This window comes from Schistocerca piceifrons, chromosome 11 (genome assembly GCF_021461385.2).
Source record: "Schistocerca piceifrons isolate TAMUIC-IGC-003096 chromosome 11, iqSchPice1.1, whole genome shotgun sequence".
In the NCBI taxonomy this organism is placed as follows: Eukaryota; Metazoa; Arthropoda; class Insecta; order Orthoptera; family Acrididae; genus Schistocerca; species Schistocerca piceifrons.
This window is the reverse complement of record NC_060148.1, coordinates 13022575-13037057: the sequence shown is the minus strand read 5'-3', so window position 1 is coordinate 13037057 and position 14483 is coordinate 13022575. Positions and strand designations below refer to the sequence as shown.

Here is a 14483-nt window from a genome sequence, read left to right as displayed (position 1 = left end):
GATGTGTTGTTGAGCAAATGATTTAATCTGCAAAACCAGTACCCAATTTTCATAATGAAATCAGTCCCTCTGAAATTTACTGAGTCTCGTGATCACTGAGTTCTGTGGACCTAACGGATGTAAACTTGGTATTCTGTTCTCCCCACAGTTGGTATAGAAAATATTCAATCTTGGCACAGCGAAGTGCAATGGCGGCCGTAAAATAGCTTCATACAAATAATATCAGTAGAATGGCTGATAAATGAGTAACGTTGCAAATGTTCAATGAAAATACTGGATATTGGCTCAGCACTGTGCAATGCTGCCCACATTGAAGCTGTTAGAAACATTAACACTTTTCTGATTCTGGCACATAAATATTTTTCTGACTCTGATTGAAAAATGGTTTCTTTAAAAAAATTCATTGACTTCAAATAAGCACGACATGTAAGGGGATGAGGTACTCATGAGGGGATATCCTAAGACCAAATGCTTCAGTTCGGAAATTGTACCCAAAATAAAGTTTCTCCTTCACAAAATCTGATATGAAACATTTTACATTAACTTCAAAATCAGTGAACTTCTCAACTGTTCTACAATTCTTACTTACTGTCACAATTTTAAAAAAAAGTCTGACATCGTTTGAAAAAAATAGATTCCAAAATTTAACTTCTGTGTGTCAGGATTACAAAACACGCGAAATATTACAAATCAGGTAATACCAAATCAACCTATACACTAAATCTGATGGAGAATTCTTGGTTCCAGCATTCAAGGGTAAGCACTGAAAAAATTAGCAAAATCCACATTGCGTTGCTGCATACTTAAAAGGTAAACATACAAAATTTCGTTACCTTACAGATTTGTTCCAGTTGCTTCACCTTTGAGTTACAGTATGAATTCATTACTCTCCTACAACTGCCATGGGCAATGCTCAGTAATTCTTAACGGTCAGTATCATTTCAGTTGCTGATAATCGTACAGCCCCACGAATTTATAACACACTTTACGCTACCACCTAAAATTTGCCGGCCGGCATGGCCGAGCGGTTCTGGGCGCTTCAGTCTGTAACCGCGCGACCGCTACGGTCGCAGGTTCGAACCTGCCTCGGGCATGGATGTGTGTGATGTCCTTAGGTTAGTTAGGTTTAAGTAGCTCTAAGTTCTAGGGGACTGATGACCACAGATGTTAAGTCCCATAGTGCTCGGAGCCATTTGAACCATTTTTGAACCTAACACTTAGTCGCTCTGTGTGAGTTTAAACAATATCATTTCGCCCATACGCCAACAGCTAAATTCTTCCAGCTAGCCAGTAGCTGTACGCCTTACATCCTACCTATGCAACTGCTACCTAGCTCGGTTCTGCCACTGTGGTAACGTCTTTGCTTCAGTGCTGCCAAAAATACAATCTCAGGTCAGTTTTCGTGAATTATATTACAAAATCGGTCTCCACGTACAAGTGGACGCTTCACAAATTTGAAATGATACGATTCATTCACTTTTTGAGTGCTGTAGTCTTTTTACGAGGTGCATTCAAATTCTAAGGCCTCCGATTTTTTTTTTCTAATTAACTACTCACCCGAAATCGATGAAACTGGCATTACTTCTCGACGTAATCGCCCCGCAGACGTACACATTTTTCACAACGCAGACGCCACGATTCCATGGCAGCTGCGAAGGCTTCTTTAGGAGTCTGTTTTGACCACTGGAAAATCGCCGAGGCAATAGCAGCACGGCTGGTGAATGTGCGGCCACGGAGAGTGTCTTTCATTGTTGGAAAAAGCCAAAAGTCACTAGGAACCAGGTCAGGTGAGTAGGGAGCACGAGGAATCACTTCAGAGTTGTTATCACGAAGAAACTGTTGCGTAACGTTAGCTCGATGTGCGGGTGCGCTGTCTCGGTGAAACAGCACACGCGCAGCCCTTCCCGGACGTTTTTGTTGCAGTGCAGGAAGGAATTTGTTCTTCAAAACATTTTCGTAGGATGCACCTGTTACCGTAGTGCCCTTTGGAACGCAATGGCTAAGGATTACGCCCTCGCTGTCCCAGAACATGGACACCATCATTTTTTCAGCACTGGCGGTTACCCGAAATTTTTTTGGTGGCGGTGAATCTGTGTGCTTCAATTGAGCTGACTGGCGCTTTGTTTCTGGATTGAAAAATGGCATCCACGTCTCGTCGATTGTCACAACCGACGAAAAGAAAGTCCCATTCCTGCTGTCGTTGCGCGTCAACATTGCTCGGCAACGTGCCACACGGGCAGCCGTGTGGTCGTCCGTCAGCATTCGTGGCACCCACCTGGATGACACTTTTCGCGTTTTCAGGTCGTCATGCAGGATTGTGTGCACAGAACCCACAGAAATGCCAACTCTGGAGGCGATCTGTTCAACAGTCATTCGGCGATCCCCCAAAACAATTCTCTCCACTTTCTCGATCGTGTCGTCAGACCGGCTTGTGTGAGCCCGAGGTTGTTTCGGTTTGTTGTCACACGGTGTTCAGCCTTCATTAAACTGTCGCACCCACGAACGCACTTTCGACACATCCGTAACTCCATCACCACATGTTTCCTTCAACTGTCGGTGAATTTCAATTGGTTTCACACCACGCAAATTCAGAAAACGAATGATTGCACGCTGTTCAAGTAAGGAAAACGTCGCCATTTTAAGTATTTAAAACAGTTCTCATTCTCGCCGCTGGCGGTAAAATTCCATCTGCCATACGGTGCTGCCATCTCTGGGACGTATTGACAATGAACACGGCCTCATTTTAAAACAATGCGCATGTTTCTATCCCTTTCCAGTCTGGAGAAAAAAAATCGGAGGCCTTAGAACTTGAATGCACCTCGTATGAATGTGAATTACCAATTCGAGGCACAACCTGGCCATGTACTTAGGAACAGTTATTCTGTTCATATATGAAAGCGTTCTCATCAGTACAGTATTTAACCTCCTGTCTGATACATTATTAATATACTACACATCAGTAACTACGAGTGAAATCAAAATAAGAAGTACTATTATCGAAAACTAGTTGAAAGTTAAGCGCATCTTGGTATGTAAACTGTTGCCAACTAACACAGACTTCTGTTTTCAAGAGTAGGAAAAATGTTAAGGTACTAGAAAAATTTAGTTCATTTGTAAAGATCACGTGTTCAATACTTAAAGACTTGTGTCTCGAGGTACAAAATCGATAAATTATGTCTTAACGAACCACATGTCGCGTAACTAGTTTTGAAGATACACAGATTCTTAAGAATAGCCTCCAGAAATTTTAATATACTGTGCAGCAGTTACATATGTAGAACTGACATTATTCATAAACGCTGCACAAAACACAACGTTGTGTGTCACGACAACGAAAACTGTAGAAAATTCCGCAAACTGCTGTTGTCTGTTCCTACTGAGCATTCCTTCACGTGGTTGTAAAGTTGGTCACTACATCTAGACATCGATGAGAAAGCACAATGTGTTCCTGGGCACACTAACCTCCAGGTACAACTCCATCTGCTACAGAAACCAGACTTCACTTGTAAAAGCTGGACGAAATATAAGGCAAGGAATGGCTGCCAAGTGAGTGAGGCAGCATTGTTGCCTATCCCCAATGTTGCCCAATCTGCACGTAGAGCAAGCAGTAAACATGCGAAAAAGAAATTTTGTAAAAGGAAGTAAAGCTCAGGGAGAAGAAGTGAAAACTTGTGAGGTTTCCCAATGACGTTCTAATTCTGTGAGAGACACCAAACGACTTGATAAACAGTTCAGTGGAAAGTATAGTGTCTCGAAAAGAGGATATAAGATAAGCATGAAGAAAAGCAAGACGAGGATAACGGAATATAGCCAAATCGAACCAGTTGATACTGGAGGAATTGGATTAGGAAATGGAACACTAAACGTAGTAGAGGAGGTTTGCTTCTGGGCAGCAAAATAACTGATGATAACCGAAGTAGAGAAGATACAAAACGCAGACTGGAATAACAGTAGAAGCGTTTCTGAAGAGGAGAAATTCGTGAGCGTAGAATGTTAATTGAAGTTTTAGGAAGTCTTTTCTGTTGACAATAAGAGAATAGAAGCTTTCGAAATGTGATGCTGCAGAAGAGTGCTGAAGGTTAGATGGGTAGATTGTATAACTGATTAGGAGCTACTGAATAGAATTGGGGAGACAAGGAATTTGTAGCACAACATGGCTAAAAGAAGGGACTGGTTGGTAGGACACATTCTGAGACATCAAAGGATCACTAATTTAGTACTGGAGGGAAGCGTAGAGTATAAAAATCGTAGAGGGAGACCAAGAGATGAATAGACTAAGCAGATTCAGAAGGATGTAGGTTGCAGTAGGTACTGGGAGATGAAGGTTGCACAGGATAGAGTAGCATGGAGAGCTGCGTCAAACCAGTCTCAAGACTGAAGACCACAACAACAACACTACCTACAATAGATGTATAACGGATCAAAATATGCTGTCCAACCAACACTCTCAAATCTTTTTGTGTGTCTTCTAAGATATTACAGTCACCGCTGCCTAGCATGTTACTACATCCATTCGTTGAACCAAACCGATCTTACCCGAAGATGACTTCTACCAGCAATAATTCGCGTCAGCATTTTTCAGCTGTGGCTTATTAAAGTGATTCTTTACTAATATTCACTCTAGTGTGCACCTGTCACTTATTGGAATTCGAAATATTACATTCTTCATGAAACCCTAGAGTATTTCACCTGTCTTGTATACAGGAGGGTCATTCAATAATCAGAGTGACAAATTTGTCAGCAGCGTTTATTTTTACAAAACAATACTTTTTCTTCTTTTAAATATAATCCCCTTGAACATTTATGCACTTGTTCCAACGTGCTACAAGCTTTTCTATTCCCGCTGCATACAACTTTTTGTCTTGATGTCTGAACCAGTTTCCCACAAACTTCTTCACGTCCTCGTTTTCCTGGAACCTCTTCACACGTAATGCCTCCTTCAGTGCACCAGACCGATGGAAATCACTAGGAGCTACATCACGACTCTAAGGGCATCAGGCAGTACTTCCCAGCCCATTAAGTCGACGGTTTCACGGGTTAGTTGAGCAATATGAGGACGTGCGTTGTAATCGTTGGTTTGCTTTTCCCTAACCTGTCTTCTAAGATAAGAAGGTGCCTAGCATGTTCCTACTCTGTCCGTAGACCAAACCAATCTTCCCCGAGGACCACTTCTACCAGTTTTCCATACTTCTGTAGATAATTCGAGTCAGCATTTTCCAGCCACAGCTTATTAAACTGATCCTTTATTAATGTTCACTCTAGTTTGCGCCTGCCACGCATTGGAATTCGAATTATTGCATTCTTCATGAAACCCGAGAGTATTTCACCTGTCTTGTATATACGAGTGTCATTCAATAATTAAAGAGGCAAATTAGTCTGGAGAAAAAAGCGTTTATTTTTACAAAACAATTCTTTTCCTACTTTTCAACATAACCCCCCTCAACAATTTTGCACTTGTTGCAACGGGCTACAAGCTTTTTTATTCCTGCTGCAAACAACTTTTTATCTTGAAGTTTGAACCAATTTCCCACAAAGTTTTTCAGGTGCTCGTTGTCCGTAAGGGGGGTGAGGCAGTACTTCCCAGCCCATGTTGTCGATGGTTAGTTGACCAATACGAGGGCGTGCGTTGTCTTGCTGGAGAGTCACACCTCTCCTCTGAGACCCACGACGTCTCTCTAGTGGCTGGCTTCACCTAGTTTAAAAGCAAATCAGAGTAGTATTGGCTGTTCATTGCACGCTGCTCTTCCATATCATCATAAAAAACTGGACCTTCATCATCGCAGATTGCAGTCAAGATAACTTTTCCTGCTGATGCTCGGGTTTTGAATTTTTTGTTGATAGGTGAGTTGGTGTGCTTCCACTTTGTGCTTTGTCTTTTTGATTCTGGCTCATCATAGTGAACCCATGTTTCATCAGAAGTTAAAATTTTGTTGAGGAAGTGCTTACCTTCTCTTTCATAACGTTCCTTTAACTCTGTGCACACTCTCAACCTTGTTTCCTCGTGTAGCCGCGTCAGCTCCTTTGGGACCCATCTTGCACTGTTTTGCGGTACTTCAGCTTGTTACAGATAATGTTACGGACTGTACCAGTACCAATTTCAACCTTATCAACAATCTTTTCCACAGTCACACGGCGGTCGGCACGAATTATGTCATCAATTCGACTTTCAAGTGAGGGAGTTTAAACTGCAAATGGTCGGCCAGAACGGTATTCGTCAGTCACTGAGTGGCGACCGTTTTTGAACTGCTCTACCCACTTGTAAACATTTGCACGATTACAACCTTCACCATAAAGTTTAGACATTCTACGGTATATATTTACTGATTTCTCGCCTTCAGCAAGTAAAAAACGAGTAACTAATGTGGACGTTTCAAGTGGAGTCGCCATCTTGAAATGCATTTTTGACTTTGTAAACAATACAATGTTGATACATCAGCTGATCAGGGCTCGTCCTAGTGATGCCAACTTGAAATCCATAAGACTGCCAAACTTGCCCTACTAATAGTTTTTCCCCAGACTAATTTGTCTGTTCAATTATTGAATGACCTTCGTAGTTTTGTTAAGGTTGGTTCTACCAAACATCGCCAGAGACCTTGATTCGACTTGAGCCTTTCAATGCTTGGCAGTGTGTCCCGAAAGTCTCGCTGTACCTTTATGTTACCTTACACATGTTCATAGTCGAGTAGACGTTTGGTGCCGGTCGGGCAGGAAGTGTTTCAGGGAGAGACGTTTCCAACACTGAGCTCGTTTCGTCTTCAGGACCGCCGCTCACCCCCGGCGCGGAGGACGTGACGAGCAGCACCGGCCTGGGCCAGCAGCAGCCCATGGAGCCGCACCACCACACCCTGGTCGCCATGGCGCTCGAGCACCACCACGCCACCTACCTCCAGCCTGGGTGAGTACCGACACACGCACCCACACACATGTATACACTACTGGCCATTAAAATTGCTACACCCAGAAGAAATGCAGATGATAAACGGGTAGTCATTGCACAAATATGTTATACTAGAACTGACATGTGATTACATTTTCACGCAATTTGGGTGCATAAATCCTGAGAAATCAGTACCCAGAACAACCACCTCTGGCCATAATAACGGCCTTGATACGTCTGGGCATTGAGTCAAACAGAGCTCGGATGGCGTGTACAGGTACAGCTGCCCCTGCAGCTTCAACACGATACCACAGTTCATCAAGAGCAGTGACTGGCGTATTGTGACGAGCCAGTTGCTCGGCCACCATTGACCAGACGTTTTCAGTTGGTGAGATATCTGTAGAATGTGCTGGCCAGGGCAGCAGTCGAACATTTTCTGTATCCAGAAAGGCCCGTACAGGACCTGCAATATGCGGTCGTGCATTATCCTGCTGAAATGTAGGGTTTCACAGGGATCGAATGAAGGGTAGAGCCACGGGTCGTAACACATCTGAAATGTAACGTCCAGTGTTCAAAGCGCCGTCAATGCGAACGAGAGGTGACCTAGACTAGTAACCAATGACACCCCATACCATGACGCCAGGTGATACGCCAGTATGGCGACGACGAATACACGTTTCCAATGTGCATTCAACGCGATGTCGCCAAACACGGAAGCGACCATCGTGATGCTGTAAACAGAACCTAGATTCATACGAAAAAATGACATTTTGTCATTCGTGCATCCAGGTTCGTCGTCGAGTACACCATCGCAGGCGCTCCTGTCTGTGGTGCAGCGTCAAGGGTAACCGCAGCCACGGTCTCCGAGCTGATAGTCCCTGCTGCTGCAAACGTCGCCAAACTGTTCGTGCAGATGGTTGTTGTCTTCCAAACGTCCCCATCTGTTGACTCAGAGATCGAGACGTGGCTGCACGATCCGTTACAGCCGTGCGAATAAGATGCCCGTCATCTCGACGGCTAGTGATACGAGGCCGTTGGGAGCCAGCACGGTGTTCCGTATTACCCTCCTGAACCCACCGATTCCATATTCTGTTAACAGTCATTGGGTCTCGACCAACGCGAGCAGCAATGTCGCGATACTATAAACCGCAATCACGACAGGCTACAATCCGACCTTTATCGAAGTCGGAAACGTGATGGTACGCATTTCTCCTCCTTACACGAGGCATCACAACGACGTGTCACCAGGCAACGCCGGTCAACTGCTGTTTGTGTATGAGAAATCCGTTGGAAACATTCCTCATGTCAGCACGTTGTAGGTGTCGCCACCGGCACCAACCTTGTGTGAATGCTCTGAAAAGCTAATGATTTCCATATCGCAGCATCTTCTTCCTGTCGGTTAAATTTTGCGTCTGTAGCACGTCAGCTTCGTGGTGTAGCAATTTTAATGGCCAGTATATATATATATATATATATATATATATATATATATATATATATATCGGGTGGAGAAAAATTATGTCGCGAAATTTCAACCCTGGAAAGCTGATGCCAGTTGGAAACAATATTACTAATGTTATAAACTAGGGAAACTTGGCAGCGGGCATTCCGATTGGCCATGTGGTTGCCCTGTTGCCAGATGCTCTGGACAACGCACGACAGCAAATGCTTACCCTGCCGGAGTTTGCAATGTATCCGTGGCGGCCCGCACGCTCGGTTGTAGCTCGCCAGCCTTCCACTCTGGGGGCCCGGGATCCGGACACGTCCAATGTAGATTCGTGATAAGACGTGCTGCCAACTAACCCATCAACAGCTATTAATTCGCGTACAGAAAGTCTTTTACAAATTGTGTGGCAGAACAGTACATCACAGACATCATGAGTCCTCAAATGTTGCTCCTCAGGCGACAGTGTCGTGGTACTATTCTCCAACAGGACAATGCTCACGCACCTGTGGCATATGTTACTATGAATCGATCGAGGAACTGTTATGCAGAACAGTACATCACAGACGTCCTGAGTCCTCACGTGTTACTCCCCATACGACAGTGTCGTGGTACTATTTTCCAACCGAACAACACTCGTGCACATGTTCCTGTTAATATTGAGCTACTCTCGTGTTGGTCTTAACCGATTGATGGAACTGAGATGGCAGAACAGTACATCACACACGTCTGAGTCCTCACGTATTACTCCTCATATAACAGTGTTGTTGTACCATTTTCCAACATGACAATGCTCTTGCACACACGGCTTGTGTTCCTGTTAATATTGAGCTACTCTCGTGGCCAGCATGACCCCCAGAAGTGTCCCAAATAGAATTTGTGTGGGAACAGCGCGGATATCACTGTATACTATTGCCAGTAGCAGGATACCAAGGACCTGAAACAACATTTGTGGAGCAGCCTGGAACAGATACGGCACCCTTCCCAAGAGAATCAGTGCATGGGTCCAAGTAACAGTGGATGCTACGTCATACTGGTAACTGTGTCCATTATAAATTTGCCAAACCAATGAAGTAACGTCGCGTATATTCTCTAACCATGAAGTTTCATTTCGTTTTCTGGTCCTCTGATGGACACTTCCCTTTTTTAGGGTGGGTCAAAGGAAGTTTTAGAATTTGGGCACAGGTTCCTTACACCAAACCGAGGACAAAAATTCGTCTAAACATGTATCCATAATCCTTCATTTTCGATTTACAAAGTTTACTTGGAGCAGATTTGCAGCGACACCGTAAGAACGTAAATGCACACATTCAGAGACAGGTAGGACTGTTGAGGGTGGACATGGGCACCAGTTTAAGAGAAATGTGTGGGCTGTGACAGTCTGATCAAATGGCTCCAGGCACTATGGGACATAACATCTGAGGTCATCAGTCCCCTAGAACTTAGAACTACTTAAACCTAACTAACCTAAGGACATCGCACACATCCATGCCCGAGGCAGGATTCGAACCTGCGACCGTAGCAGCAACGCGGTTCCAGACTGTAGCGCCTAGAACCGCTCGGCCACCGCGGCCGGCAAATCTGTTGATATAAGCGATTTTGCCATAGGGCAGATTACTGTTACGCAGAGCCTGTGAACGGGTGTCTCGAAAACGGCGAAGCTGGTCGAATGTTCGCGTGCTGCTGTCGTTAGTGTCTACGGAAAGAGGTAGGAGGACAGTCAAACTACCACTACGCGATAAAAGGTTGGACATACACGACTCTTCACAGAACGTGGGGTTCGGAGGCTTGTCTGCTCTGTAAAGTAGGATAGGTGGGATCTGAGGCATCTCTGCCGAAGGAGCATAATGCTGCGGCACGCACAAGTGTTTTGGAGCACACCGTTCATCGTACGGTGTCGAACATGGATCTCCACAGCAGACCACATGTTGACCCAACGACATAGTCAATGATTGTAGTGGGCGCCGGCCGCTATGGCCGAGCGGTTCTAGGCGCTTCAGTCCGAAACCGCGCTGCTGCTACGGTCGCCGGTTCGAATCCTGCCTCGGGCATGGATGTGTGTGATGTCCTTAGGTTAGTTAGGTTTAAGTAGTTCTAAGTTCTAGGGGACTGATGACCTCAGAAGTTAAGTCCCATAGTGCTCAGAGCCATTTGTTTTAAGAGAAGAAGGAAAGTACCTCATCTTTTCTTGCTACCTTTTGCGCCTTTCCTCGACCTGCTCTTATGTTGATAGTGTGCTTAAATAGAGCATATTGTAATACCAAAGTCTACTTCATTTATTTCGTACCAGTTGACTTCTTTGATTCCCATAGTGATGATAATAATTTTTCGTGTGCTTCTACAGTTCTCCCAGAGGTCGTAAAGGAAAGATTGACGGCGAACTGTTCTTTGGTATAAGGACCGGACACGTTACGTGTTCTTCCGTTATTTGTTCAACACCACTGAGCCAGAACTGCCCTGAGATTGGCTTACCGACCATTTCTTTCGTTTTCTACGTATACTTTTTTGTCTAAGAATTTTGTTACGTTGGTCGATCAATCACCACTGTATAATGACGTCATCAATGGCATCATTGACTTCACGTCTCCAGTTCCACGAGTTAATACACACACTGAACACAGGAGATACTTTGATGTGAATTTAAGTAGTTCTAAGTTCTAGGGGACTTGATGACCTCAAATGTTAAGTCCCATAGTGCTCGGAGCCATTTGAACCATTTTTGCAGTGAGATGATTCGACCGTCGATCAGTGGAAACGTGTCGACTCTTTGGAGTGAATCACATTTTTGCTACACTGGGTCGACGGTCGTCTTCACAGACGCCGAAGTGAACGGCGGCTCGAAACGTGCAGCGCGCCACGGCCGCGGGCTGGCGGGAGAAGTACTGACCTACGGGAGACATCCTCCTCCGCTTGCATGGGACCTGTGGCGGTAATCGAAGACACGTCGACAGCTGCGAACCGCCTGCATCCCTTCATGTTCCACGTCTTCCCCGACGGCGATGTCATCCCACAAGGGAACCTCCCCATCGCACCCCCCTCAGATTTAGTTATAAGTTGGCACAGTGGATAGTCCTTGAAAAACTGAACACAGATCAATCGAGAAAACAGGAAGACGTTGCGTGGAACTATGAAAAATATAAGCAAAATATACAAACTGAGTAGTCCATGCGCAAGATAGGCAACACCAAGGATAATGTGAGCTCAGGAGCGCCGTGGTCACGCGGTTAGCGTGAGCAGTTGCGGAAGAAGAGGTCCTTGGTTCGAATCTTCCCTCGAGTGAAAAGTTTTAATTTTTTTTTATTTTCAGACAATTTTCAGTTCAGGCACTCACAAATAATTAACTTGCGTCTCCAAAATTCTAGGACATGTTCTGATTTGCTTGGACAGATGCAGGATTTGACGGTCTACACACGGAAAAATTTGAAAATGTTAAAAGCATATGTTTTGACAGAGCACAGAGAAAACTCTGCGACTGTGAAACTGTTGCATTCATTCGTTGCAGTTTATGTGACAAACTCTTATGTTTTCATCACTTTTTTGGGAGTGATTATCACATCCACAAGAAAACCTAAATCGGGCAAGGTAGAAGAATCTTTCTACCCATTCGCCAAGTGTACAAGTTAGGTGGGTCGACAACATATTCCTGTCATGTGACGCACATGCCGTCACCAGCGTCGTATAGAATATATCAGACGTGTTTTCCTGTGGAGGAATCGGTTGACCTGTGACCTTGCCATCAAATGTTTTCGGTTCCCATTGGACAGGCACGTCCTTTCGTCTACTAATCGCACGGTTTTTCAGTGCGGTCGCGAAACACAGACACTAAACTTATTGCAGCGAACAGAGACGTCAATGAACGAACGGACAGATCAAAACTTTGCGAAAAAAAAAAATTCAGTTTTTCAGTCGAGGGAAGACTTGAACCAAGGAACTCTCGTTCCACAGCTGCTCACGCTAACCACAAGACCACGGCGCTCCTGAGCTCCCTGTGTCCTTGATGTTGCCTATCTTAAGCATGCACTACTCAGTTTGTATATTTTGCTTATTTTTCTCATAGTTCCACACAACTTCTCCCTGTTTTCTCGATTGATCTGTGTTCAGTTTTTCAAGGCCTGTCCACTGTGCCAACTTATAACTAAATCTGAGGGGGTGCGATGGGGAGGTTCCCTTGTCAGCAGTATAACGGTCCCTGTTTCGATGCCAGAACAGTGCTACAGTAGGTTGACGAGCATTATAGTCTCGCCACATGCATGTCTCGGCGGCCAAATTCGCCTGATGTAAATCCTGTGGAACCCATCTGTGCCGCTATAGGACGCCACCAATGAGTACACAAATCAGAGGCCCATTATTTACGCGAATTACGTGATCTGTGCTTAGACATCTAATGCCACGTACACTATGTGATCAAAAGTATCCGGACACCCCCCAAAAACACACGTTTTTCATATTGGGTGCATTCTGCTGCCACCTACTGCCAGGTACTACATATCAGCGAACTGAGTTGTTAAAATGGCTCTGAACGCTATGGGAATTAACATCAGAACTACTTAAACCTAACTAACCTAAGGACATTACACACATTCATGTCCGAGGCAGGATTCGAACCTCCGACCGTAGCGGTCGCGCGGTTCCAGACTGAAGCGCCTAGAACCACTCGGCCATAGCGGCCAGCTCCACTGTTTCCGTTGTGATAGTGAAGTGGAAACGTGAAGGCACACGTACAGTACAAAAGCGTACAGGCCGACCTCGTCTGTTGACTGGCCGAGCGCCATCTCGTTTCCCCCTTCAAGCTAGATGAGTTTCGTTCTATGTATCTTTTTCGTTTTATGCTTATTTCGTGAGATATTTGGCCTGGTCACGATCAATGGACCACCCTGTATATCTTGTAATCTGACTTGTTCCTACATCATATCAATAAAATAATCATGAAAATGATCTACAGAACGTGACATAACTAAACTAAACTAGTTTCTCAACATTAGGAAATTCAATCAGTTACTGCGTGTAACTTGACAATATTGAAAGGCTGGTGAAAGCACGAATGTCCGCTTGTAAAGTCAGCGGTCGAGAGCATTAAAATATTCGTAACATATGATACAGATCACCGTATCTCTCTCACCCGACAACGTCAGTTTTCCACAGCAAGTGCTCGTGTTTTAAAAGTGTGTGTGTGGCGGGAATGTGGTCTAGCTGCGTGTGTTATGTGTGTGTCTGTTTCTACTGTTCACAGGTCGCCATCTTTCTTCCCCTTCCTGTCCTCACCGCCACAGCACCAGAGGAACTTCCAGACGTCGTCACACCTCAGGTAAGGCAGCACGCCGTATCACTCGCAAGTAAACACCCACAACAACAACAACACAAACAACACCACTAACCAAACTTCTATAGGGTGGTCCCTCCTAACTGTCGCCAAACATGTTCTCCCTGATGTTTCGGTAGGTATTTGCAATTGAGGGGGAATATATCTATGATAGGACAGAAGAGGAAACAGGAGTGGATTTAGAAGAAATCATAAATTAAGGATAATTGTAGAATATGGTGCCACTACACAAAACTGGCGGCAATAGCACAGGCACATATTTATTTATTTATTGCCAAATTATAGACGTGTTACCTGATGTTTAAAACAGGTCGTACATCTTACAGTTTTTGTTTTTCATCTTTTTACAGCATTTTTTTTGTTTTATCTACAGAGTTCACAAAGAATGATACTTTTCAAAATAACAATAACTAAAGGGTGGTTTTTTTTAGGGGCATAGATATAGGGGACACACACGACACAGATCTGTAAGTCCGCGGTATTGATGATAAGTTGCGAAAACCGTCCCGGAACACACGTGCTACAAAACGCCACTGTTTCCTGCGCATGTACCCCGACATCAGTATGGGATATGATCACCGTGCACATGTACACAGGCCGCACAACGGGTTGTCGTACTCTGGATCAGGTGGTCGAGCAGCTGCTGGGGTATAGCCTCCCATTCTTGCACCAGTGCCTGTCGGAGCTCCTGAAGTTTCGTAGGGGTTTGAGGACGTGCAGCTTTACGTCGACCGAGAGCATCCCAGACGTGCTCGATGGGGTTTAGGTCTGGAGAACAGGCAGGCCACTCGATTCTCCAGATATATTCTGTTTCAAGGTACTCCTCCACGATGGCAGCTCGG

At 44.8% G+C, this 14483-nt stretch overlaps 1 protein-coding gene across 1 annotated transcript in view; it reads left to right on the top strand.

Moving 5' to 3' along the window:
- The window catches only part of LOC124720221 (forkhead box protein D3-A-like), a 183959-nt gene that overhangs the window by 51717 nt on the left and 117759 nt on the right, over positions 1-14483 (top strand). Inside the window, exons 3-4 of the mRNA XM_047245543.1 lie at positions 6760-6895; positions 13552-13626. Of these exons, the coding sequence (XP_047101499.1) occupies positions 6760-6895; positions 13552-13626 (211 nt within the window). The remainder of the gene's footprint in view (positions 1-6759; positions 6896-13551; positions 13627-14483) is intronic.